The 25,627-nt window shown below is 51.9% G+C and overlaps 10 protein-coding genes across 10 annotated transcripts; 5 read left to right on the top strand and 5 right to left on the bottom strand.

Moving 5' to 3' along the window:
• The first annotated feature begins 504 nt into the window (after nt 1-504).
• Nucleotides 505-2,592, top strand: snf4 (AMP-activated serine/threonine-protein kinase regulatory subunit SNF4). Its single transcript, XM_024821038.1, has 6 exons — nt 505-718; nt 1,004-1,127; nt 1,273-1,422; nt 1,491-1,847; nt 1,908-2,017; nt 2,074-2,592. Exons 1-6 carry the CDS (start codon nt 665-667, stop codon nt 2,257-2,259), a joined length of 981 nt encoding a protein of 326 aa, XP_024686194.1. The 5' UTR covers nt 505-664; the 3' UTR covers nt 2,260-2,592.
• A 332-nt stretch (nt 2,593-2,924) lies between these two features.
• Nucleotides 2,925-5,236, top strand: P174DRAFT_458232 (uncharacterized protein; the record flags this gene model as incomplete). The annotated part of the gene is made up of 3 exons (XM_024829630.1): nt 2,925-3,996; nt 4,063-4,377; nt 4,434-5,236. The coding sequence occupies 3 exons, from the start codon at nt 2,925-2,927 to the stop codon at nt 5,234-5,236; spliced, it is 2,190 nt and encodes a 729-aa protein (XP_024686193.1).
• A 12-nt stretch (nt 5,237-5,248) lies between these two features.
• P174DRAFT_113773 (uncharacterized protein) lies at nt 5,249-5,601 on the bottom strand. The gene has a single exon (XM_024821039.1). The coding sequence runs from the start codon at nt 5,563-5,565 to the stop codon at nt 5,383-5,385; it is 183 nt and encodes a 60-aa protein (XP_024686192.1). The 5' UTR covers nt 5,566-5,601; the 3' UTR covers nt 5,249-5,382.
• Nucleotides 5,602-8,463: 2,862 nt separating this feature from the next.
• Nucleotides 8,464-9,632, top strand: atfB (bZIP transcription factor atfB; the record flags this gene model as incomplete). The annotated part of the gene is made up of 2 exons (XM_024830680.1): nt 8,464-9,417; nt 9,468-9,632. The coding sequence occupies exons 1-2, from the start codon at nt 8,635-8,637 to the stop codon at nt 9,630-9,632; spliced, it is 948 nt and encodes a 315-aa protein (XP_024686191.1). The 5' UTR covers nt 8,464-8,634.
• Nucleotides 9,633-10,604: 972 nt separating this feature from the next.
• P174DRAFT_418543 (MFS general substrate transporter) lies at nt 10,605-11,814 on the bottom strand (the record flags this gene model as incomplete). The annotated part of the gene is made up of 2 exons (XM_024824697.1): nt 10,605-11,587; nt 11,646-11,814. 2 exons carry the CDS (start codon nt 11,812-11,814, stop codon nt 10,605-10,607), a joined length of 1,152 nt encoding a protein of 383 aa, XP_024686190.1.
• A 645-nt stretch (nt 11,815-12,459) lies between these two features.
• Nucleotides 12,460-14,587, top strand: P174DRAFT_439361 (arylsulfatase). The gene is made up of 2 exons (XM_024826779.1): nt 12,460-12,784; nt 12,843-14,587. Exons 1-2 carry the CDS (start codon nt 12,627-12,629, stop codon nt 14,497-14,499), a joined length of 1,815 nt encoding a protein of 604 aa, XP_024686189.1. The 5' UTR covers nt 12,460-12,626; the 3' UTR covers nt 14,500-14,587.
• Nucleotides 14,588-14,661: 74 nt separating this feature from the next.
• Nucleotides 14,662-16,740, bottom strand: P174DRAFT_458228 (Zn(II)2Cys6 transcription factor; the record flags this gene model as incomplete). The annotated part of the gene is made up of 3 exons (XM_024829629.1): nt 14,662-15,663; nt 15,717-16,619; nt 16,693-16,740. The coding sequence occupies 3 exons, from the start codon at nt 16,738-16,740 to the stop codon at nt 14,662-14,664; spliced, it is 1,953 nt and encodes a 650-aa protein (XP_024686188.1).
• A 220-nt stretch (nt 16,741-16,960) lies between these two features.
• Nucleotides 16,961-19,075, bottom strand: P174DRAFT_439360 (putative iron-regulated transporter). Its single transcript, XM_024826778.1, has 7 exons — nt 18,549-19,075; nt 18,314-18,486; nt 18,221-18,260; nt 18,009-18,166; nt 17,436-17,949; nt 17,402-17,403; nt 16,961-17,341 (listed from the first exon to the last, which is right to left on the bottom strand). The coding sequence occupies exons 1-7, from the start codon at nt 18,886-18,888 to the stop codon at nt 17,069-17,071; spliced, it is 1,500 nt and encodes a 499-aa protein (XP_024686187.1). The 5' UTR covers nt 18,889-19,075; the 3' UTR covers nt 16,961-17,068.
• Nucleotides 19,076-20,065: 990 nt separating this feature from the next.
• Nucleotides 20,066-20,417, bottom strand: P174DRAFT_364774 (mRNA splicing protein SMD2; the record flags this gene model as incomplete). Its single annotated transcript, XM_024822016.1, has 2 exons — nt 20,066-20,108; nt 20,167-20,417. Coding segments are annotated over 2 exons (294 nt in total), but the record flags the coding sequence as incomplete, so codon positions are not given.
• A 1,209-nt stretch (nt 20,418-21,626) lies between these two features.
• P174DRAFT_458224 (putative GATA transcription factor (Ams2)) lies at nt 21,627-25,266 on the top strand (the record flags this gene model as incomplete). The annotated part of the gene is made up of 5 exons (XM_024829628.1): nt 21,627-21,808; nt 21,875-23,604; nt 23,634-23,867; nt 23,919-24,766; nt 24,796-25,266. 5 exons carry the CDS (start codon nt 21,627-21,629, stop codon nt 25,264-25,266), a joined length of 3,465 nt encoding a protein of 1,154 aa, XP_024686185.1.
• Between the last annotated feature and the right edge of the window lie 361 nt (nt 25,267-25,627).

The raw sequence follows: 25,627 nt of genomic DNA, 5'->3' as shown, positions 1-25,627 counted from the left end.
TGTTCTTTCCTCAGTTTCAGCCCATACCTCTGTCTGTCTCGCGGGTGTGTATCGAGATCAATCCAACTCAATTTATCTACCTGTCAGCGCGCGAATCATATCTAGCTCTAGACTACAGTACTTCCATCTTGAGAACATAAAGCGGCAAGGGCGGCACACCACTGTATCCCCAGTCAAGGACAAGCTACCTAAGCTGCAGCAGAGAAAAAGAAGCAAACAAAATCCAGTGATCCTCATTCGCATCCACTACCATCCTGAGGCGTCCTAGTTGACCACAAACCCCATCCTCCTCATGCGGCTCTCCTTGCAATAGACCCAGGCAGTCAATCCCACTTATGATCATTTAGAGGGGTATTCTTATTACTGCTACTATTATTATTATTCCGATGACGATGGCGGAACATGCCTCTCAGTGGATGATGCAGCAGCCCCCACAGGCAGAAACAGCTTGCCGCCCGAACCCACCACCACAACCGCAACGGCCAACGACACTCCGACTCCCACTGCCGCGTATGCTACCATCTCCGCCAACACTACCACCACAACCACCACCACCACCAACACCATTACTTCCTCGACGCCTGATCTTAATATCGTCCACGGTCACGAGGGCCCTTTTGTGCAGCCCTCATCCTACCTTCGCCCGCGAGATCTCTCACATCCAATGCGCCCATCTGAGCCCGAGAGGGCAATTGATCGGGAAGAGCGTGAGGGTCTAGTGAGTCTACCCCTCTTTTTGCTTTTTTTCCTTGCTCTTCTTAGTCAACTTGTGTTGTTTGCAACTATTCATTTGTTTTTTTTATTGCAATTTCTTCCTTGCAGGTGCTTGAATTACTGAAGAGCACCCCACGTGCGCTATGTATTACTGGTTGGGTCTTTATATCATGGCGGGATCTTCCAGAATTAGAGCTCTTCATGCAGCACAGTTTCCCATTGCATTTGTCTCCGCGATGACGGCCTTATGCATTTGGCTAACAGGTTCCCTTGCTTGGATATGGTGTAGCGTGCCATCCGTAACTTCCTCAAAGTCCGCACCAGCTACGATGTTCTTCCGCTCAGTTTCCGGCTCATCATATTCGATACTTCGCTCTCTGTCAAGGAGAGTTTGAATATCCTGATTCAAAATGGCATGTATACATTCTTCTTGCTTGCAAGGTGGTCCCTCGGAATGTCCTGAAAATACTCTCCGAAGGCCGCAACCATCCCAATATTTCTACGGTCCAGATTGGAACACAATAAGCTGACTGTGGATGTGCGCGGTGTGACCTACAGGCATCGTATCAGCTCCGTTATGGGATTCAAAGACCTCTACCTTTGCCGGTCTTCTGACCACTTCCGACTACATCAACGTCATACAGTATTATTTCCAGAATCCCGCGGCACTGGACCAGATTGACCAATTTCGACTGGACAGTCTTCGAGGTGCGTCCCTGATGTCTCGATACTTGTGAATTGACCCTGTGCAACCTGAAACTGAACAGATATCACAGAGGTGGAAAAGGCTCTCGGTGTTGCTCCGCCGGAAACCATTTCGATCGACCCAGAACGGCCGCTTTACGAGGCCTGTCGACGCATGCTCGAATCTCGCGCTCGCAGAATCCCTCTCGTTACAAATGATAGCCAAACGGACCGGCCTCATGTTCTCAGCGTGGTGACTCAGTACCGAATACTCAAGTTCGTGGCGGTCAATGTTAGTGACACACAAAAGTTAAAGAAGCCGCTCAAGGAAATTCTGTTGGGCACCTATGATAATATCGCCACGGCGTCAATGGATACACCAGTAATTGATGTCATCCACATACTCGTGGAGCGGAGTATATCTAGCGTGCCCATCCTGAACTCGGAAGGTAAGTTCGAACTCTCGTCTCGCAGGTCAACTCCAGTGTCCGGCTAACCGGAACTCCCAGGTGTTGTCTACAATGTCTTTGAAGCGGTAGATGTTATCACACTGATCAAGGGAGGCGTATATGATGACCTCAGTCTCACGGTCGGCGAAGCCTTGAAGAAACGAAGTGCGGTACGTTCTCTTTTTTCTACAGCCTTCCCCGGATCCATTGCTGACATCAGTCGCAGGAATTTCCCGGTATTTACACATGTTCTCTGAACGACGGTCTGGACACCATTTTCGATACTATTCGCAAATCTCGCGTGCACCGCCTGGTTGTGGTGGATGGAGACTTCCGACTCAAGGGCGTTCTCACTCTGAGTGATATCTTACAATATATTCTCCTCGAGGGCGAAAATGACGAATCATCATGATATGGAAGAGATTTCCTGCGCAAAAGCGGTCCCGGATATATCTAAAAATTGCATGGAAACGGCGTTGACTCACTTCTACATCGGATCGATTTTGAGGCTTGCAACATCAGGTTTGGCTGGTAACAAATGGCTACGCCGCATATTCATTGTTCCCTGTCAGCCATTTTTCTTCCTTTCATTGCTTTTATTCTTGCCTTGTCCTTATATGAGGATGCCACGATGTAAAAACGCACGCACGAAAGGTAATGGGATGGTTGTCCTTGGCTCCATCTGCGCTATATTCGAAGGCGCTTGGCTCGACAACAATAGATTTCATTTTGATGATACGTCTCTATTTTCCAACAATTCATGTTTACTCTTCGTCTCTGTGGTTCCTTTTGTCATGACTTTTCTTTTTCCGTTCGCCCGCAAGACATGAAGGAGACCTAGACCGGAGTTGTCCGATGCTGTTGACACATCTGTCGGAAAGAAGGAACGAAGAACAGCACATTGATCACGCTGCCTGCCTTCTGTCAACAAAATCTTTCACAACTCGGGAAAGCGCACAGTGACCACACCATTATGCTGACGGTCAAAGGAGGGCCGGGATAATTTCTCGTCTACGTGAGCATTATACCACACTTCATATCCTTCAATGCTAGACAACGACTCCTTCTCATGTGAGAATGGGACTCTTCAATACTTTCTTTAGAGCCTCAGAGCAAGCCAATGAGAGAACTTTAGAGGGCAGGCAGTCGTGGACCTGGGTACACCGCACACGAGCGGTCGCTGTCGCACAGGCTGCTCACCGAACAAATCCGTCTCTAAAACAAGCCTCGAATGAACAAGGTACAATCGGAATAGGCGCAGCCAACGATGGCCACTGCTCCAAGGAGTATCATGTCAATGAGCCTGAATCTAAACCCACATCAGCTGGGAGTCTCGAACAGGCACTTACTTCTGGTGACTCTGACCCTTCCTCGAACTATTCATGTCTTAAAACAGACTCGCAACAAGCATTCACAGAATCACAGCATCCAGTGGCAGGCTCGAAGGGACTTGCAGGCTTTATGACGTCCCTTCGTTCTCGCAAGCCTCGGCACCGGAAATCGCTAATGCGACTTGGGGGGCGGTCTCGACAAAATGACTGTACCCTTCACGGCGCAAGAACGGATTGTGTATGCATTAGCTCCAGGGAAAACTCACCTATAGACAATGATGCAGATGAACACCAGGAGTCCCGCAAAGCCAGTGACAAGACCCTCGAATCTGTCAATTCCAACCTCACAACCGAGACTGTCTGTCGCCACCCTTCCCGAAACACGTCCAATCCGATCCCCCTTATCGAACGGGAATATGTATACGAGAATCGTTTCGATGAAGTTGAGGAATCGCCCCAATTAGTAGCGGTTTCCAACCCATTCACAGACCGATTCAAAGCCGCCTCTCGATCCAGCAGGGACTCCAGCTCAATCTATAGTCTTACCGATTCTCAGAAGCCGCAGAACCTCCATGTCTACAAAAGGTCAAGAAGGCCTGTCATCTGCACCGACCTGGATATCATGGGAAGCTTGTCACGGGAGAGTTCTCTTCCCATGTCGTGCTTAGATAATGGCAATTGGTCAGACATTTTCGATCGGCGCAAAGCTGCCATAGCGTTTAATGATCTATCTATCAAACTGAATTTGAAACCTTTGCCCTTGAGCAATCCTAAACTTCCGGGAGGCGGCGATTGCTCTCATGCTCATCCCACTTCAGGTAAGTTGAGTGTATTGACGGCATTTAAGGGGGATTGCTGACGAAAACTTTTGTCGCGGATATCAGGCTCGCGGCCCTGCGACGTTGCGAGGGACCTGCATCGACGGCGGGATAGGATTATTCGTCGGATCAGAACAGTGCGATCGACCTTCCATCTCAAGGCCCAGAGTATGCCACGGGAGCGAAAGTTGCGTCGAATGAAAACATTTGCCAACCTCTCCTACTGTTCTTATCGGATGGATTCGCTAGCTGGAAAGTCTTTGGAAACTCTAGCTCGCCTTGGGGGCCACAGCTTCTTGGCCTATCCCGGAGACTTTGCACCCACGGCGCTTAAGTTACCCGTGTGCCTTGTGGCGACGGCGACCTATCTGAGATGTCGTGGTACGCGTCCCCTGAATCCCAGAGATGAATCGTTTGCTTATTCAAGCGAGCTGCAGGTCCACTTGTGCGAGACTTGTTCTTCGACCCGGGTGATTTGGGCGCAGCTGCACAGATATATGGATATTTCGCCAGCCAGGTGCTATCCAGTGAGAGAGAGCAGGACAAGATTCAGATTACGATGGGCAGTGGCGAGATGCCGTCCGAATTGATGAGCATCCTGAGTTCGATCCAGTCGCAGCGACATTCGACTCACATCCTCAGCGTCGGGTGGGTGTTCAAGTGCCTGCTTGCTGGGCTTCCTGGCGGCGTTTTGGGATCCACGCACCTGTACAGCGCCCTGTTGGATATCTACATCAAGACTCCTTCCTTGGAGGACAAGCTCAACAGCCCTGACCAAAAGCTCAAACGGACGCGTAGCTGTCTCGGAGGGCTAACTCAAGCAAGGTACACAAGGATCAAAGCGATTGGCCTCGCCATTCTAGCCTTGGCGGGTCCCATGCAACTGGAGCTGATGTGCGCTGTTTTCGGGTTATGTGCCTTTTACGTGCATGAAACGAGACGAATTGTGGAGTATGAGCGGCATGGGTACAAAACTGGCGTTGGAAAACTTGAATTCGTAACGCGTTCGCAGATATTGGAAGGGCTCGGCCAGGTCTTTGGGCCCCTGCTGACGGATCAAGGGCCAGAAAGTGCTTATGATCTGGAGACCCTGCGCAAGCTTGAGAAGAATCGCACATATGTGGCGATGATGCTGATTGCTAACTGGCGAGCGGTAAGTCGCCAATTGCGGGTTTGGGAAGATCAAGTGCACGTGCCCGAGCGACTTACAATATCTTGGTCGTCTGAGGGTTCGGAATAGCTTGGATGGAGCAGATGATGGACCATTAATCTTGCTTGGTTCAACGGGCCGGCTTGTGGGTACGGGACGATTCTTGGACTGTGTACGCAGTACTCTGGGATTTTGTAGAATGATTTGTTATAACCTGATGGTTCTTGGTTTTTCAGTCAGGCTGAGCCGCGGTGGAGCCCGACCAGACGATCCTTGTGGGCATTCGATGAATGAGATGGCGGACAGCCAAGGGCTATCCTGGTCGGGATTCGTGTACAATTAGCTGGATTGGTTGGTGTGACAAGAAGTGAATGCGGGGGAAATACATAGTAGACCTCCAGCAGTACCTTTATCATCATAATGACACAAGCGGCTTGTCTGCTCTTCTACCCCTGGCGGAAGTACGACTTATTATGGACAAGGAATATGGCACTACTGTCCATACCATTGGTGGGTAGTTAGGCGAGTACCCTATAAGATAGATCGCCGTGGTCATAGCTGTTGGCAGGATTCATATTTTATATCTAGATAGTGGGTAGTTCAGTAGACCCTTTTCATGTTCGTTCCAACACGTCCCGGATCAAGCGTTCGAAAGGATATATATACTATCTGGAAGTCCGACGATACTTTACGTCCACCAATATCCCGCTCACGCCGTAAGATAAATCATCACAGGATAATATGTACCTTCGCAGTGAATTGAGGATGATAAGAATGAATACCTACGGAGTATTGGCCGTTGGTTGGCTAGGATAAGAAACCCCCCAAAAATCAGATCCAGTTTCTCGAGGTTGGAATTGGAATTGAGTTAGCTGGAGTGGCGGAGGATGAAACGGCTAGTGGGAGTCGCGTTATTGCTCGCCTCCTGGGCAATGGACGAGGACAAGCGATCCAAAGGGTGGAGCAGACGCCGATCCCTGAACGGTGATTGTCGGATTTCTGGACCGGCAGATTGTAGTCGAGGTCTGTACTCTACCACTGGAAGCAGGTACCTTGACGGGACTCTTTCCGGGATGCGGACCAGAATATGTGTGGAGTGTATGGAGTACAGTACATTGGAAGATGGTCTCGATGAGGTGATGACCCCTTGGATGCAGGGTAAACCTGATTCTGTGACTCGATGAGGGACTCTGGACTGTGGACTCTGGATTCTGGCTCGCTGAGTGAGACACTGAGACGCGTGTCTTGAGTGTCACTTGTAGATACTTGTTGATTTATCTTGATATTTGTGTAGTACTCAGTGGAGCACTACAGATAAAAGTCGAGGTTCTTGACTGTTGAACCTGAGTGGAGCGATGCTGGAGGTGACGTGATCATTAACATCATACCTTGGCTTGAACCTGAACGTCGATCCATGAATGTGCTGAACTGTAAGTTATCTATCTATCTCATTTCTTACTTCGGATATTGGCCGGATCCATGGTTTATAAGGGTGAGTGGCAGGTTGACAGCAGACTGCCGTGGTTGAAGAGTGTGTACGTGAGCCTTAGTGTTAGGCTTGGAGCAACTTGAGTATCTGGCAACTGTTGGGATTTTGAATTCCTGATGTGTTTAGCTATGCAGAGAGAGACAGGTGGCAATTATTAAATGCTAGAGAGCTGTCATATCTCATATTACATTAAATATGCACGTGCTGATGCAAGGGAGGAAGGCTGGAAGTGTCTACTATTGAGTGTCTGGCGTGTCTGCTGCGAGTAAAAGGGAACTTGCGGATATACTCTAGTACAGTACCTTAATCAGGGCCACCTAACCCGGTACGGATTACGGAACCCATCAAGAAGAAAAGCAAGTGGCGAATCAGCGGCCATAAACGCTGAGTCAGCCTGTCAATGACGTCACTAGGTTCCAGCTATGGTGGGGGTTCGTGTCCGGAATAAAGCTCAGCCCAATCAGAGGTGAGAACGAAAGGCGCCCCTGCCTGTTTAGGAAAGTACCTCTCATCTATCCTAGCTGGTTGTGGAAGTACCACAGGTGTCAAGCGTAAGCAAAGTACGTTACTCTTTTCTACGGATAGATACATAGTACCAAGTACGAACCTTTGTTCTTGGGTCAGGGCCTCAGGCCTCTTGCCTTTGATCCCCTGCCTAAAGGAAGAGAAACAAGGAAAAACGGTTATTAGCCAATTGCTTTTATGGTTCTCCAGTCAATAAATGTTACTCCCTCCGCGATGTCCCAGCCAATGATGGTCCCTACCGGCATCATCAACTCTTCAACCTCCGTCAATTCCATTCAGATCATCAGTTTCCTAAAGAGTTCATCCCCTCCCATTTTCACAAGGTCCAACCTGTTCTGGGTTCTCACAGGTCGAGATCTTCGTCCACCAACGGGACTACTAGATGTCGCCATTAATCTCATCATGGAGGGTTTCAAGTAGATAGGTAGATAACGCACGCTGTCGCAGGTCTATCTCCTCATTGGGGTTATATAAGTTTCGATTCCGGTGTCTTATAACCACAACCCTGTCTATGGGTACCACGTTACTATCCCTATGGAAGAGACAGAAACAGGGAACTATATTATAATAAGATATAAGGGGTATATCAAACAGAATAAGTGCGCTGTTTATCTGACCACCACACGATATTGATTCTCTTACTTCCACATTGGCAGCGGCAGTTGCCATCGCAAACAATTGCAGTCTCAACCTCAATGATTGTCCTGTCTATCATCTGGACAGGGAAGTGATTTCTGTCTGGTTTCCTCAAAACTTGTTCTTCCTTTCTCTCTTTCATCATCAACTCCTTCCCTTAAACAGATCTCCTCCTTTTCTTCGGCGTTCCCTCTTTGCCAGCCACTCATACACTCCCCACTTTGTTTCTCCTTCCATGCTTTTTGCGCTCCCCTGGTTGCAACAACTCGGATCTGACCACAAACCACTCCATTTCCTCCCTCTCAATTCTCGTTCTCTGGGGTTCTTCACGGATTCTAGACTCATCTTCGCTGAATTCCCTTTTTCGGTCTTCTCCTCGCCAACGCGGTTTTATTCTCCTGTCCCTTCTTATTCGCCTTGTTCTCCTTCCTTCCTTCTCTTGGATCAGGTTATCCACGTCCGCCTCTTACCACCAACTACGGTACTCTTTTTCACTCTCCCTTTCTCCTCCCTCTGCAGCTACCTCGTCCCTTGCCTCTAAACATACAAAGTCTCAAGCAAATCCTTCCCGCTGCCCCTCCCGCTCTGATTGTTTGGCCGGATTCAAGCTGTCACTTCTCGGCCCGCCACTTACACTCCCGCCCTATCAATCAATCCACGACTGCTATAGATATCTAACTCATTCGTCTTCTTGTTTTCTTCTTCTTTCTGTCTTGCTCCTTTAATATCATTTTTGACAGCTTTCTCTCTCATCCTTACCTAATTCAAATACCATTGTCTGTGGCGTACTCTTCAGCTCGAACCCCTTGTACAACGCATCGTGCAACCATTGCTCCCGATGTCCACTCTCAATATGTTACCGGAGCAATCCACCTTTGGCCGGTCTGCAATGCCTGGTCCAGATGCTGTCAATCCTGGCCCCTCACCGTTTGCTCCTCCTAATTCCTTCCCTGGTGACTTCCTTGGACTCTCGCTCCCCGACGAAGAGCATCTCTGGGGTATGAGTCCTATCTCTTCCTCCATGCCCCCGTGGAACGGAAAGAACGAACAGATGTTCTCTAATCCTAACCTTGAACGCGACCTCAAGCACTCCCATGTCCGCAATGGCCAGCCTACTCCACCTCCATACGGTGACAACAAGACCCACGCGGTCGGCGATCTATACTCGCTGTCTCAGTGCCAATTCTCCAACGGAGCCCAAAATTTCCAGACCCATAACGATCGTAGAAGCTTCTGTGAGCAGTCGGCCATAAATAGCAACGGCGGCGGCTCCAAACGTCGCAAGGTTCGCGACTCCAAGATGACCCAGGCCGAATACAACGAACAGCAGCAGGAGCAGGCCAAGCGGGAGAAGTTCCTGGAACGCAACCGATTGGCCGCCAGCAAATGCCGGCAGAAGAAGAAAGAGCATACACAGCTTCTTGAGACGCGATATAGGGAGCAGTCTGACAAGAAGGAGCAATTGGTGTCTGAGATTGCACGCCTGCGCTCGGAGATTCTTGGCCTGAAGAACGAAGTCCTGAAGCACGCTCAATGTGGAGATGAGCCGATCAAGCTCCATCTGGCACAGATGGTGAAGAAGATTACCTACAATGACATAAGGGCCCCGGAGTTGACCGACGTGGGGATGCACAAACCTCTTCAGAAGGGCCGGTGACCCCTCGACCTCAGCAGGCGCTGTCCTTTGGCTTTGATGATCCGCTGCACCTGGAACCATCTCGTACCGGCGAGTCCATGGACCAGTCCGTCCGTCGGGACTCGGAGGCGTCCGTCCTGACGGAGAACTCTTATGCCTTTTCGACCGACGACAGCTTTGATGATTTGATCAACGTTTGAGCCTTCTTTCAACCCTGATGTGACAATGACCTCGTGCTTTGCTTTGATGACTATTACTACTGCGACGATCCATACTGGCGCCTGGTTCGGAAAAAGTATGGAAACAAGGGTCTGCGGATTAGCCTGCTTGCTATTTCACCTTCTGACGAAGGAACTGATTGATTTTCGGAGTTAAATGAGGATGCTAGGCGGTATCATTCTTACAGTGGTTTATGGGATGGTTTGTGCTCTGCTTGCTTTGGTTTTGGTTTGATGCTGGCTTGTTCAAGGGAGGTTCCTCTGCGACTGGGTACCGGGAGTACTCATGATGATAGTAATTCATGAATGATAGATGTACATTAGGGCGAATCAAGCCTGCTCAGTGCTATTCAATAGTGGTACCAGTAGAGATTTAGTAGCAACAAGTGTTTTTCAGCTGCTCAACTAGTAATACAATGCAATATCCAGAATCATTTGTCTCATCTAAGCTGTGTACTATCTAGATCACGAAGAAGCACTTCCAGCCTCCACATGCAATATACTCCCATCCTTGCCATTATCACCATCACCATCCCTAGCAGCCTCACAACCAGCCTCCCTCCGACTTTCCCAGTGAGGGGAACAACCCCTCTCAAACAACGCACTAATCTCCTCCAACGACTTCCCCTCGTCTCGAGCACGCACCCCCACACAAACCCCACAATCAACAGGTCCAACCCCCCAAACAGCAAGAACGTAGCCCATTTAAATTTATTCAAGATAAACGGCGTGCTAAACGACCACACGAAATTGAAGGCCCATTGCGCGCCAACACCCACCGCCACACCGGGCTCGCGGATGCGCGTGGGGAAGAGCTCGGAGACGCAGGGCCAGGGGAGGGGCCCCAGGAGAGATTGTAGGCTGCGATGTCGAGGTAGATTAGGGTGATGGTTGCGATAGCTGCTGGCGTGAGGGCGGTGCTTTTTCCTTGTGAGGATGCTGGGGGATAGGATTTCAGGACGGCGGCGGTGGCGAGCATGCAGGCGGACATGGCTGCTGCGCCGGAGAGGAGGAGGGCCGGCGGCCGAAGCGGTCGGAAAGGAAGAGAAGGAAGAGAAGGCAAGATAGTACTTTTATGGCGCCGAAGATGCCTGTTAGGAGGAGGGGGGTGGTAGAACTCTCACTGTTGCTGTCGCTCGGGCCGACGAGGAGGGAGAAGAACTGCGGGGCGAAGTAGGCGAGGGCGGTGGCGCCTGTGGATTGTTGGGCGAGGAAGAGGCCGAAGGCTAGGAGGAGGCGGCGCGCATTAGGGCCGGCGAGGAGCTCGCGGGGGTGGAAATCGGCTGTTGCGGTGCGTTCTTGCTCGAGGCCGTGGCGCATGTCCGTGAATTCGGCGGAGAGGGCGGCGGGGGAGGATGCGGACGAGGCGCGGATCCAGAGCAGGCTGGAGTGGGCGCGGGCGTGGTCGTCCTTGGCAAGGAGCCAGCGGACGCTCTCGGGGAGGGTGGTGGTGCCGAGGCCCATGAGGGCGCCGGGGACGAGCTGCAGGGCGATGGGGATCTGCCACTGGGCTGGGGAGGGGGCCATGAACTTGACGGCATAGTCGATCCAGTACGAGACGAGGATGCCGATGGTGTAGGTGAACTGGTAGCAGCTGCCGAGGCGGGCGCGCGACTCCTTAGGGCTCATCTCGGCCATGTAGATGGGGATGACGGTGGCGGAGCCTCCGATGCCCAGGCCGCAGATTACCCGGCCGGCGTAGAACAGGGTCAGCGAGTGCGAGTTGATGACCTCGAGGATGACCCCCGCGCAGAAGACGGCGGAGCATGCCATCATGGCGAGACGACGGCCCCAGCGGTTCGTCACGGGCCAGACGGCGAAGCAGCCTACCAGGGCGCCGGCCTGCTGGATGCCGACGGCGATGGAGCTGACGCGAGTCTTGTCTGCGGGACTGTATCGGAAGTCGCGCGCAAAGGACTCAAAGGTCAGCACTCCTCCTGTAGATCATCAGCCTTCGCGCTCGAATATAACAGGGGTAATGCTGGGGACACTAACCAATCACCCCGGAGTCATATCCAAACAACGCACCACCGCAGCAAAGCACAGCTGCCAGCCAGAACAGCCGTAAGCTGGCAAGACGAGAATTCGTCTGCTTGGTTGAGTCCGGAAGAACAAGATCAAGATCGTCAGGATCATGTTGAGGGACCTCGGTGTACGGCCTCATTTTGTGCAAGTGTCAAGAAGACATCCGGTCCAGCAGTAAATAGTGACATTTGGTTCTACCGGTAAGAACGCGGAAAAGGAATCAACGTGGTGACGGCCCGATCGGATAGACCCAGAGGATCACTTATTCAAAGAACCAAGCAATGTAATGATGGCATTGTGAGTGTACTGTTGACGCTGAGATTGATCAACACACCGATATTTGATTATGTCAGGCGCATGACGTACGTTCGTTATCTGTTAGCCGACTGCCGACTGCACAACAGAGTGGAGAGATCACGCCATGATGGACTGTCAAAGATGAGTTTCAAAGAGAGAAAGACGAGGATAACAAATGCAAGTCCATATTGCAGCTGCGTGGACGCTGTAAGGTCTCACTGATTACCAAATCCGGACACCCCGCGGTCCCCTCACTGACAGGGAAAATAACACCCCACTCAAAGCATTGTCTCATGAAGTTGGATGGTCAATTATGGGAAGTCTAACTATCGAGTGAGCCAATAATATAGAAACATCCAACAGCAAATGTCCAGGTACACTCCTGGGAATGGCTACACAGCCGACAGCCGATGGGCGATGGTGGTCAAATGAAAGATCATCCGGCAAGTACGTAGTCCTACTGGACTGTCTTGGATTATCAAGTCAAAACTAAATGCGCAACTAGTTCAATTGGTCTGATGCAAGATACATTGACAACAACCTAACCACCACTGGTGGCTGGCTGATACATAATGGCGGCGCTGCTCTCCCTCATCTCCCCTCCTCCCTTCAGATCTCCCTGCCTCATTCTCGGCACCGTCTTGTTGCTCTATCATGGCTAAACGTCCCAATTTCCTCGTCATCGTCGCCGACGACTTGGGTTTCTCCGATGTAGGCTGCTTCGGAGGAGAAATCCGCACACCCAGTATCGATCGTCTTGCTCTCAATGGAGGCGTACGTTTCACAGACTTTCATGCTGCGGCTGCTTGTTCGTGAGTGTCTTTTTTTCTAGCATTAGATCGTCCTCTTGACCTGGAGTAACCGCGATAGTCCCACCCGCGCCATGATCATGACCGGGACAGATCACCACATCGCAGGTCTCGGGAACCTGATCGAATGGACCAACATCTCCGGGCAGAACGGACCCAAGGGCTCCCAGATGAGCACGGCACCGCAGCGTGGAATGCCGGGTTATGAGGGATACTTGAACGAGCGCGTCGTTGCGCTGCCTGAGTTGCTGCGGGATGCCGGCTACCACACCGTCATGTCTGGGAAATGGCATCTGGGCCTCACGCCCGAGCGATCGCCGCACAAGCGAGGCTTCGAGCGCTCCTTTGCCCATCTGCCTGCATGCTCGAACCACTATGCTTACGAGCCCCAGCTCCAGGGGTCCGATGACACACCTGCATTCCTCGAAGCGAGTTACATCGCCCTCCACATGGAAGATGATCACTACGTGAAGCGGTTGCCGGAGGGATGGTATTCGTCGGACGGATACGGCGATAAGATGCTTCAGTATCTCTCCAACTGGCACGAGAGAAAGGACGAGCGCCCCTTCTTCGCCTACCTGCCCTTCACGGCCCCGCATTGGCCTCTCCAGGCGCCCCGCAAGTACATCGACCATTACCGCGGCGTCTACGACGACGGACCCGATGCGCTGCGTCTGAAGCGACTGCAGCGGCTCAAGGAGCTGGGGATGATCCGTCCGGACGTGGAGCCGCACCCCGTCGTCGCGGACGAGGTCAAAGAATGGGCCGACTACACCCCGGAGGAGAAGAAGAAGTCCTGCACCGCCATGGAGGTCTACGCGGGCATGGTGGAGTGCATTGATGCTAACGTCGGCAAGGTCGTCGACTACCTGGCCTCCATCGGCGAGCTGGACAACACCTTTGTCTGCTTCATGTCCGACAACGGCGCCGAGGGCGCCGCCTACGAGGCCTATCCCATGGTCCAGAGCGGCGTCATGCCCCATCTCCAGAAGTACTACGACAACAGCCTCGAGAATCTAGGCAATGCCAATTCGTTCATCTGGTACGGGCCGCGCTGGGCGCAGGCCGCCACCGCCCCGTCCCGGCTGTACAAAGCCTACACCACTGAAGGCGGAGTCCGCGTCCCCTTCCTAGCTAGGTTCCCCAGCAGCGTGTCCGCGACGCGGAGTGGGATTACAGACCAGTTCGCAACGGTCATGGATCTTGCACCGACTATCCTCGATATGGCGGGAGTCAAGCATCCGGCTCCCACGTACCAAGGTCGTGAAGTGGTCCCCATGCGCGGCAAGAGCTTCTACCCGTGGGCGCGGGGTGAGTCGGAACGGATTCACGAGAAGGACTTCATCCAAGGATGGGAGACCTGCGGCCGTGCGGCGCTTCGGTTCGGTGACTGGAAGATCGTGTATATTCCGAAACCCAAAGGTCCCGAGCGATGGCAGTTGTACAATCTGGCCGACGATCCGGGCGAGGTGCACGACCTGGCGGATGTTCGTCCCGAGCGATTGAAGCAGTTGCTGAAACTGTGGGATCAGTACGTGATCGAGACGGGTGTGATTCCTCTGAATCCTGATCTGGGTGACTTTCTCGAGGCGACCGAGGCGCAGATGCCGGAGAACGCCTGGATGGAGTATGATTACTGGAAGAAGGGGGCTCGCGATGAGCCTGAAAAGTTCATGCGGAAGCCACAGCGGTTCCAGAGAGTGGTCAAGCAGTTTTAGTTTTGTGACTGACTAATTCCCTCGCTGTATGATAGTTTTACCATGCGGTCAATATGAAACACTCGTCTGCAGCGATCTCCATGTAGTTCTTGCCCGCAAGTAATGGACCCACTAACTGCCCAAACATACCTTAAGTTTCTTCTTGACGCATATCATATCAAGCTATATCAGAACGTAAAAATCAGTAAAGAGTTCGCGCCTCACGCACCGCGAATCCGCCCAGGTTCGGGACGCATCTTGTCTCCGCGTCATCTCCTCCAGAAGGTACAGCACTTTGCTTGCGTTGGGATGCCGCTGCGTCACATCACTGTCACAGGCCACCATGCGCTGCATCTCCTGCATGATCCACCGCCGCTGAGTCAACGTACCCTCCAGGCCAGCAATAAAGAGCGGCCAAAAGAAGCTGACCGGCAGGTGTCGCTGCGTACTTGCCGACTCAGCCGTCGCCAGCTGGATGATTTGGTCAACAGCGCGGTTGACACGGTCAGTCCGCGGATAAATAGCGAATGCTACCCGGTGCAGATAGATGAAAATCGCCAGAAAGTTGGCTACATACTGGCGGAATGTGCGGCATACCTCGTCCGCGACCGACTGACTTAAGGAGTCAAGCAGTTCTTCAGGCCGGTCATAGACGTCCAGCACTGGTGGGCGGCAGTTCCATAGTGTCTCCAGGTCAGCGCCTACTCTGTGGGCAATCTGCAGGACCTCAAATTCATCTCCCAGCGTCCCGCGACTGCGATGATGGAGGTCAATGCACACGATCCGCCGGATGATTTGCTGGGCTTGAACGAAGAAGCGAAATGCGGGGCCCACAATGGCATCGTAGACAAGATAGCCTGGCTTCGACAGAAGGTAATCTTCTGTCACTTTCTTGTCTACCGGAGGATCGTCCATAATGCCGCTGCTGATAGGCGATTGTCCGGAAAGCCCGCCGCTCGATTCGTTTTGCGCCGTCGAGAGCTCAGCCAGGCTGCCGAGTTCAATCAAAGGATCGCCATCTCGGCCAGCAATCAGCGATTTCACATCCAGAAGAGAGACCCACGAGACCACCAGGCGGCCGAAGCCAGTCCACGACTGAATCTGGTCGTGAAAGCGCTGCAGCAACAGGTAAGCTGAGTGGAGAAAAGAAGTGCCATTGCGGCTCAGCTCCGGGGATGATAGCGACTGTACAGCGTTTAGTCAATCTTTGACCGTAAGCTATGACATGCCTTACATACTTCAGATAACATGAGCAGAAAGACAGTCGTGAAGACCTTCATCAAGGTTGGTTCATCCACGTGCCCAAAAATGTATGACTGCCCTTCCAAACTTGCCTGCTGGTGGTATGTCGACGCCGAGTTAGGCTGACTCCCTTCCTTGATGGCCTTATGCACCTCTACAAAACAGTAGATACTATTCCGCAAGGGTCGAAAGTCGCGCGATTGCGCTACGATAACCTCACGCACATATTTCCATTCGAGGTTCACGGGTCCGAATATCGTCGCGGGCGGCTCGGAGCTGAGGAAATATGCCATCAGATGCTCCTCATACGCGGCTCCGGTCTCCGGCCACATACCCTCCGTAGCGGGAGACTGTGACTGCGTTCCCTTTGAATAAACACTCGAATCCCAGCTCATCGATCGATCAGTATGCGGTACATTTGTAGTGTCGTCCGACGTCTTGCAAGACGTCGCATTGGTGAATTCCGATAACCCGTTCGTCAGATCGAGATGCTTGCGCTCCAGCTCGGACGTAATCTCGCTCATGAAACCAAGCATATCAAATGGTCCGGGTGACGTCGCCGCATTATCCACAGACCGCAATTGCGAAGCGTCAGCTGCATGCGGCGCTTGATAGGCCTGCTGCCCATCAGGTCGTAGTACCGTACTGAAATAGCTCGCATCCGGTCTCTGGAAGGTGTTTGCAGTCTGATTTCCTGTCACAGCAGCTGCGCGACCATTAGCCTGTCGCGGGACGGCTGCAGGCACAATCGTCTTGTAAACACAACCCAGCCGAAGTCGGGTACAGTTGGCACAGATCGGTTTCGCTTCATCACATCGAACCTTTCGCGCTCGACATGTCAGGCACCCGGATCGTCTTCGAGGGCCTGACCTGCCTAATCCCCGTGCTCTGGGAGGAGCCTGGATGCGGTCAGAAGAACTGATAACTCTACAAGCAAAAGAACGGTCGCCAGAATATGAACGACGGTTAGACAGGTGGTTTACCTCCATAATAAGTCGGCTGCCCCTGCTCAACAGGCATGGTGCGCAGTTGGGTTTGGGCAACGCGCAGTTGCAGCTACGAGCGAGACAGATAAACAAGCAATGAATTTCCCCGCAGTTCGGGCGGCCCGCTCTCCACCATACCGAGTCTGAGGATGGCCTCACTGCCCTCACACGGCAAACTTGAGGATAACAGTTCCCTTGTCTTGGACAGACAACTGTAAAATACAAAAATCATGTTGTTGATGAGTTACTTACATAGGCGTCACAACATGCACATATATACATCTTTCAACCCTGTAGTACAGTCAAGCTCAGAATGTTCAGCGTTGGTCATATCTCTATACAAAAAAATTGGATGGACCGTGTCATAAGCCTCCAGGAAGTTCCTGATACGGCCCTCGCATTTTATCACCACCCCAACACTTGGATAAGTGCAGCAAATGTCCCCGCTCTTTTCTCACGTATGCTGCAAAGCATATGGCGGCCAGCGCAATCGCCCCGTAGCTGATAAAGACGGGATACTTGAATTGTTCAGGGAGAGGGAAGACTATGGTGGCTGCGAATGAGAGCGTCTCAAAGACGTTCTGCACGCCCATTTCGGTTGAGGAGAACCGGCCTCGGGCATCTTCTTCAACACCCTAAATGATAAACATTAGCAACGGCATCTAATAGCAGCCTTTAAGTGGGAAAGCGATTACCTCTTGAACGAGAAATTGAACCGACAAATCAAACCCCAAAGACCAATCCGACTCAAAGCAACTCCCAGGATGAGACTCACTGCTACCAGCCGAGAGTTCGAGTCGTACAAGGCAAAAGCCACTGCTGCAGTGACCAAACAGCCAAGCTGCCAATTGAGGAACCACAGTCCAGACCTAATGGGCCCGATCCTGCCCATGATGAATGGTGCTGCCCATGTGCCAGACAATTCCGCGAGCACGGCGCCGATTCGCATACAGCTGACCTGCAGAGGATCGAATCCCGTATGCAAGAGATATGTGACCATCGTGGTGCCAAAGGAGAGAACAGTAAGATAGAGCAGGCTCAAGGCAAAGGACGCCAGGAAGACTGGACTAGCCATGTACTCTCGCCAGGGCGAAGCAGCCTGTTTGATCAAGTGCATTGCACGCCCAGTCATACTCTGTTGGCTCGCTGTGGGAAGATGTTCGGGTGCATCCTCGACAGCTTCACTTCCATCATCTGCCGCGACTGAAGAGGTCCGCACGAGTTCTGGTATCGCCTTGTACACCTAGTATCATATCATGTCAGATTCAAGTGGTGTAAAGAGCGAGAAAACGATGGAATCACCTGAGCAATGGCAATGTATTCAATAAAGACACAAAGAACATTCACTCCCAAGACCGTCCAGACCGCGACCTTTGTAGACAAGCCGTCGACGAGCGATATCACCACAGGGGCCACAAGCTTGCAGAATAGATCTATCCGTCTCATCGATGCATTCAGATCTATATACAGCGTCAGTCTAACGTAGAATAACATCAGGATATTGGGTTATCTACCTTGCCTCTCGATTGCTAGAGTGTCTGAAACAATGATGACCTAACCGGACGTTAGGGTCCCTGGCCCAGAAGTATCGCTTTGTTACGACATACCCAATCTCTCTCGACAGCCACTGTGTTTGCTGTTGCTGCCAGTTTCTCCACGCAAGCGAGCAGAACAACTGCAAGAAATAAACCCGAGACGATAGGCTCAGGTTCTCGAAATGAAGGAATGAGAAGGGCTACAAAGCATGCGCAGGACACTGCAACAGGTACTCTCTGCCAGACTAAAAAGTGTAAACCATCGTGTTAACTTGGTAATAATATGTTGGCACGAGAAGCGACCTACCGATGGAGTGACGAATCGCTACCAGGCGGTTCGACCGATCCATCTTCGATCCTAACCAGGAAGACAGAACCACCGCCGACGCAGAACGCACCAACGCGTAGATCGAGGCGTACAACAGAGTCCCCTGGAAGATAGAAGCAAGGAACAAGACAGCGCCGAATTCAAACATGCGTGAGTTCCATGTCGACAAGAAGTGAGAGACATAAAGTCTCCTCAACACACTTTGAGAGCTCGCCGTCCGAGTTCTCCGTACGTTAGGGCGAGCTTCTCTTTCTAGAAGAGGTTCAGGTGCTTCCAGGAAGTCTTCCTGATGACTATTCATATCTTGCTGCGATTCCATCATTGGCCTTGATTGCAGTGGATAGTAGTACGTGTTCCGGCTCAGTATAATGCTAGCCTCGCCGATGATGGCTATGGGTTACAAAATCCCTCGTTCAGAATTGATCCATCGTTTGTCTAAGTGCATATTAAAAAAAAGCCATGAATGCGAAAAAGTAAAGAGCGCATCTTCGAAGTTAAAAGTTTGCCGGCGGATGCGAGAGAAAGTCGGTGGCCTGACGATCATTGGTGAGTCGGAAGGCCGCTGATCGAGAATTCATCCCCATGTTCCCCAACGCTTCTCCGTAGATGATGATTATTCATCGGCAGCGTAAGTAAATACTTTTTGGCTTCTTCATGAACGTGGTTTTCCCGTATCGGATGATAAGTGGAGCGGGATATATCTGGCTCGAACACTCATCTTTTTCGTCCTTTGCCTCGTCGTCATTTCTGGTGGTATGTCGCGCCGGTATGCGGAATACCTAAGTGATACTGTTCCTCTTCACTTACACTCAGATCCCAGCCATTGTGTGTCCTCTTTCTCTATGTATTATCAGGTAGTTCCGCAGTAAGGGTTGGACCTACGAGTCATCAGCAAGTGACGAAGCCGTAAAGCTAGATTCGTGTTTGTGCTTGACTGCTTCCTAATCAGTGGCCATTAGAGTACTGCTAGAATTTGTAATGCTACTTCAGGATGATCAGAAATGCGTGGGAGCAATGCTGGCCAGCTTATCATGCTTAATATTCCGTTTGAGAATTAATCACCCCAGCCTTTACTAATAATGGATTCCTCCTTAGATTCAAGAGATATCAGTCCAATAGGTATGATGGTCCATTGCACCGTCCAGCTCACAAAACTACTTTACACCTCTTAACTTTTCAAAGATGCAAACCGTAGAACGCCAGATCAGCCCCGTCGTATGAGACGAACACAAAAGCCAGACGAGGAACTCAAAGAGGTGAACAGATGCTATCGGGCCCGAAAGAGAGCTAGGGTCGTACTCAGACTCGCCCGGTCCACCCTCCAAACCTGACCGGACAAAGAGAGTCTCACGATCCATTGGAGAAAAAGGGTATCAATGTCAATCATGCGTGGTCCTGGTGTCCTTCTAGCGCGGACGAGGAAACATGCACCGGTGCAAGACCCCAGGCCAAATCGATCGGGCACGTCACGTGAAATGCGGATAGGTGATAACCATTCAGCTCAGCAGAACGAGGATGACAGAGTCGCCTCGCAGGAACCTGGTAGGATGAGTTAGGAACTGTGACTCGCAGTAACATATAGAAGCTCTGTACTGACATCTTGCTGATGAAGCGATCCTTGTTCACGCCTCTTCCCTTTCCACCCTTCGGCTTCTCCGTCCACATTTCTTTCACGTTCTCGAGCACCATGTTGCAGTGGCGGTCAAACGCCTTCACTCGGGCGAGTAGCTTGCGGTTGTTCCGGCATGAGATCAGAACCTGAGTGTGGCTGCGAGTAGCGGTTTGGAGAAGAGACAGGGGGCCGGCTGTGAGCTCATGCTCTTCTACCAAGGCGACCTCATATTCACTGGAGAAACACAATGTCAGAGAGATGCGTAAGACATGGGATGGCACGGAAATGTGGATGTGCGAATAGGATGGACAGGATCAAGAATAGGGAAGTGTCGCATGGGCGACTATCACATGACATATCCAGAGTCCGATGCACTCAAGCGTAGGGTATGCGCCGATGAAAGGTGAAATATAGGATGCACATACGTGAGTTCGCTCTTGGGCTTGTTCAGCAAATCCCTGTTAGGATAGACAGTCTGGTTAGCATGACGGAACAGATTGAGGTCGGAATTACACCATATTGAATTCCATCAATGACTCATGACGAAGCCTTGGAGAGAAAAGAGGGGTAAGTACGTACTGGATCTTGGGATCGGTCGACATGGTGGCTGTATAAAAAGGCACTTGCTGGCTGCTCTGGTCTTCTCTCTTCTTGTCTCTCTTGCGCTCTCTCTGCCCTCAGCAGCTTCTTAGCCAAAGGCGGTCAAGCCCCGATGTCGAGACTTGGCGCGGGTTGGTCACGTGCGACGCGTCTCTGCCGTGTTTTGCAGGCATCCTTTCCCGAGGTCGCGATTGGCTGCGTCACGTCGCGTCGGCAGAAACACTCAACACGCTGTAGGCGATCATCACAGCGTCTTGTGCGGATGCAAGGCGTGCTTGCTTTTCTCTCCCATAACTAGCTTTCTCCTCTCCAACCATCTCCTCAATTACATCCTTACTTCCTTTTCTTGACGAGTCATTGATCTCAGTGGATGAAAATCTCAGTTCACTCCTTCCCTCAATTCCTTCTTCACCGTGTCTTCGCTCGATATAAGCTTCAAGGAAGCCCCTACCTGCCTGTCCCACGTTGAACATTCCATCAACTTCCCCCGCGTCCCGTATTGCATAATCATACATACCTGCACATTCTCCGGGTCGACACAAAGCTTCGATCGAATCAAGGCTGGCTATGAATAAACGAAAGTAGCGGGTTCGGCTCGAAATTCCTACCTTGCTTCGCGTTCAAGCTCTCGCCTCTCCCTTGTTCCTCAGCGTCCGACACACCTGAACGAGTCGCTTGCGTCTTCTTCATAAACCTCCGAACGTCATTTATCTCCAATTATTATTTTAATTCACGGCTACTTTGGCTTATGGTTGAGATTGGATTGCTTGTGGCATGGAATCTCAGGACGGAATATCCGTCCGGCCTATGAGGCGTGGGTTTGCTCTGTCAGATACAGTCTGTTGATGCTAACCGTTGAATGTGGAATTACAGTGAAGGTGCTCTACACATTTGACGATGAGAGTAAAACGAATTGCCTGGCCCGGTGGCCTCACTTACTCGACATCCAGACTGCATGCCTGGACGAGCAAACTCAGATTGGTGTCATCGAGCTGAAAACGTGTATTCAAGCCATTGTGTCTGCGAGGTGGGCCGCTCCTGTCCTGGAGCCCATGTTAAATCATGCTAATGGATCTTCTTTCGATTAATCTAGTCCCGAATTGGTGGCCAAGCTGGGACAAGACTACACAGTATATGCCTATGACTATTCAGAATATGAGACGCCGCTAGTCGGTCAGGGGATGCTCTCATGGGTCCTCGCTTCGGCCTCTCCGACTCCCAACGCACCAGCACATCAATCGAAGACTATGGTAACGGGTCGTGTGTGCAAAAATGTGCTCGGTCTCTTTTCAAAAGGTGCACAAGAAACACTGGAGGTCAAACTGCGATTGGTGCCAGTACCTACTGTAATGCAGAGTGAATACCTCGAAAGCATGCAGAAATATCGGGAGTTGAGCAAAATCATTCCTCATGAGTTTGACGCACAATCATGGACAGTCTTCCTTCGTCAGAACCCCGGGCTGCTCGGTCCCTCCAACACACAACCCCTTGACCGCACAACATCACCCATGGATCACGCTGGAATTGAACGGTTTCACCGGTTACTCAGCGAAGGGTCGACTCCAAGGGAATTATCTTCGATTGCTCCAAACGGAAATTTTCGGTCTATATCACCTGCGCAGTCCGCGCTTGCCGCTCCGAGCAGGGTTTCCACACCTGGCCAACTTCAGCAACACCATGAGCAACTTCAAATACAGCAGGCAGCTCAGCAGCAACAGCAGCAAGAAAGGTCGCACGGGGAAATCCGCCCTTCCTCTAGCGCTTCCATGCGCGATTCTGAACTGCCTTCGCATGTGCACTATGCCAGCCGCCGGGATTCGGTACAGTCAGGCTATGGAAGCTGTGATGAATCTGCCGACCAACAGCCACGAAAGCGAGCCAAGCTGTATCGAGCGGATTGGCCAGGTAGATCTGACTTCAACATTGAGAGACAGCCAAGCTCTTTGCGTGTCGCTGCCAGTACAGCTGCCTCTGTTCGGATTCACCGTCCTACCCCTGTCAATCCCGCTATCGCTGCTGCCCAGAATTCGAACGAGGAGCCTGTCCGGCCGCCAACACCTATCTCTGGATCGAACGATCTCCCACGCAGAGGGCGACCGGCCCCCAGCCTCCTACGCGAGTCGTCTGTTCAGAGCAATAACTATACTTCACCATACCCCATGAGTGATGATGCAGGTGATCACAACTCTCACTCGCCGGAGGAACCACGCTACCAGGGTCTGTTCGAACCATCAATCAGTATGCCTTCTTCGCCTCCGGTTTTGGATTGCGGGTTTCCCAATCCATCTAGTCCCGTCCTTCCACCTATGGTAACCGATCCCGACTCGGGTTTCATGAGCGGTGGCCTGGATGATCTCTTGGATGATGATATGGGTACTCCTTTGGAGGATTGTGCAAAGTCGATCTCGAATGATGGACCAAAGCGCAGACGCGCAACGGATGCTGCAGCACAGGCCAGCTCTCCTCTCAATCCTTCCACAGGACCAGAGAATCAGATTGAAAACGCTCCTCCTGCTCCTGCCCCGGCCCGCGGTCCTGCTAGTGCGGCCGGCTCTAGGCCACCCTCGCGGGCGAGTTTCAGACAGGCCCCCAAGCCTTTGGCTCCTGCGCCCATCTCACAAAGTGAATTGGAGCAACTCATGAATGCGATTCCCGCAAGTGACCCCGTCGTTCCGACACATGTTCCTGCTCAATATGCACATTCCTGGACAGGCCCCATGAGCGACCTCCCCAGCGCTGAGACGCCTACGCCGAAGCCTGTGACCGAGGATGGCAAAGTCCGAAGTGGGGCGGGGGCAAGAAGGCTTAGGCAGGTCCAGGCACGTCTGGATAAGTGTATCCGAGACGGTCAGGTCCCCCTTACTGCGAGAACTGCGGGGCCATTGAAACCCCCACTTGGCGCAGGGCCTGGTCAAAGGAGTTTGTTGGAGGGGAACCTGAAGCCAATGAGCTGATGAAGGATCCCACCATGCTATTCTGGCAGGTTTTGGAAAGGAACGACAAGGATGAGGTCACAAAGTTCAAAATGTTCAAGAAATCCTTGGTTGACGCCGACAATGACTTTGTCCAGATCCTCCTCTGTAACCGTAAGTCGATAGGTTGATTTCCCAGTGGAATTGCTGCTGACATACAGGAAGCCTGTGGTCTTTGGCTGCACAAATTCAAGTGTATGCGCCCTGAGAACAGATGGAATAAGCCGGCCAGCGGTAAGAAGAAGCGGATGCCCCGGAATCGTAAGGGAGGAGGCCCGCTCTCGGACAATAGCACCTTGGCGAAAATACACCCCAAACCCCAGTCCACAAAGCCGGCTGGGTCCTCCCCCGGTGCATCTGATGCCTCGTCGCCTGCGGAAGAGGAAACCCCACGCGCAGATAATGGCAACGAGAATGGAAACGATCGAGACAATGAGGACGACGTTCAAGAAGTGCTCTCCAAGCGGCGTCGTGCCAATAGCGCTGAGCCACGGCGGTCGTCGGACACCGCAGGAAAGCGTTGGAAGGAGCAAGATGCAACGGAGGCGCTGCGGCGGGCTATCCAGTCCAGCCCAGCCCGAAACCTTGAGAAACGCCCTGGTCCGGCGGTTGATGAGAACAGCCTTACACCTAAGTCAGTGAGAAGAGCGCTCTTCCATAGTGCTCAGAACGAAGGTTGTCCTCTCCAGCCCTTGGGCGGTTCCGCCCTGAACAGTCCACGCCGTAGCCCTCGCGTTAACTGTCGCGATCCAGGTCAAAAGCCTCAAGACAAGGAAAACGCGGCGATTGACAAAGACCTAGAAGGGCTATTCGAGAGTCCGCCCTTTGAATATGATCTGCCCGCCAGTCCTACTCCCAGAAGACGAAACCAGCGCAGCAACCTGCTGGGAGAGAAGCGCAATTCGTTGCCGTGTATATCGCCTTTGTCCAAAGCGCGTCTGGAGGGAAGCTCAGACATGACCCCTACCAAGCTCAGCGCGCAGAAACTTCACCGTATACAGAGCAGTACGACTGTTACCCCCGTCAAAATAAAACGCCGAAGACTCTGCGATCTTTAGGACCTGATCTGCCTTCCTTGCCCGACGGTGGATTTAATGTGGAGGCCTTGGACAATATTGACAGTATGCTTGTTGATATCTTCGAGGACGTGCCATCTTCCGCACAGTGTGAATCCTTCTTTTCTTTTGGGCAACCCAAGGACTCGACGAGCGGCAACTGGTCTGGATGGATTGAGTCCGATTATATTTCATTGAACGGATCCGACGACCAGGAGGCAAACGGCGAGCGGCGGACGGGTAGGCGCAGCGGCGCGAGTGAGGACGAAGATCTCATCCACGCCATTCTATCCGATCCGGACATCCAAAAGAATGCGCATTTCGATCCATTCCAGTTTACTGGTGCAGGCGCCTTGGACTCTGGCGTTTTTGGCTCAGATTCAGTCACCGCCGATGTCATCGCTCTCGGCTCCAGAAGCGAAACCGCCGAGGAGCCCGCGAGCAAGGAGTCGGCTTGAGTATTACAAACTAATGCCTTATGACCTCTCTCTTCCTCTCACTATTTCTTTTTCCACTTCGATCTCGTACATTACACACACCTCGTTCATGACCAAATCTTCAGTCTGTTTGCTTTTTCTTAGCGAAGGCGTTGGGCGGGATCCCTGGTAATTCCGATTGAAGTCTTTGTTTCCCATGCATTTTATGCGAGAGTGCTCCATACCATGATGTTCTAGCGGTTTGCTCTGCCCTGATGGGTTTGTCAAAAAGCAAAAAAGCCTGTTTCACTCTACTGTTGTCTAGCCTGACTGTTGGATCAATTTTCCTTAGTTACGACATCAAAGGCGCGGTATGTCTCTTCTTAGCATTTAGATAATGAAC

This window comes from Aspergillus novofumigatus, assembly GCF_002847465.1.
Source record: "Aspergillus novofumigatus IBT 16806 chromosome Unknown P174scaffold_2, whole genome shotgun sequence".
NCBI lineage: Eukaryota > Fungi > Ascomycota > Eurotiomycetes > Eurotiales > Aspergillaceae > Aspergillus > Aspergillus novofumigatus.
The sequence above is the reverse complement of the archived record's forward strand: the minus strand, read 5'-3'. Positions and strand labels throughout refer to the sequence as shown.

Bases quoted from the DNA above. Each gene is read 5' to 3' on its own strand.
- snf4 (XM_024821038.1), top strand. From the start codon at position 665: ATGCGCCCATCTGAGCCCGAGAGGGCAATTGATCGGGAAGAGCGTGAG. The intron at 719-1,003 runs GTGAGTCTACCC...GATATGGTGTAG, and splicing joins GGGAAGAGCGTGAGGGTCTA to CGTGCCATCCGTAACTTCCT. The intron at 1,848-1,907 runs GTAAGTTCGAAC...CGGAACTCCCAG, and splicing joins GCCCATCCTGAACTCGGAAG to GTGTTGTCTACAATGTCTTT.
- P174DRAFT_113773 (XM_024821039.1), bottom strand. From the start codon at position 5,565: ATGATGATAAAGGTACTGCTGGAGGTCTACTATGTATTTCCCCCGCAT.
- P174DRAFT_439361 (XM_024826779.1), top strand. From the start codon at position 12,627: ATGGCTAAACGTCCCAATTTCCTCGTCATCGTCGCCGACGACTTGGGT. The intron at 12,785-12,842 runs GTGAGTGTCTTT...TAACCGCGATAG, and splicing joins CATGCTGCGGCTGCTTGTTC to TCCCACCCGCGCCATGATCA.
- P174DRAFT_439360 (XM_024826778.1), bottom strand. From the start codon at position 18,888: ATGGAATCGCAGCAAGATATGAATAGTCATCAGGAAGACTTCCTGGAA. The intron at 18,261-18,313 runs GTATGTCGTAAC...ACGTCCGGTTAG, and splicing joins TGGCTGTCGAGAGAGATTGG to GTCATCATTGTTTCAGACAC. The intron at 18,167-18,220 runs GTAGATAACCCA...CGCTGTATATAG, and splicing joins TCTAGCAATCGAGAGGCAAG to ATCTGAATGCATCGATGAGA.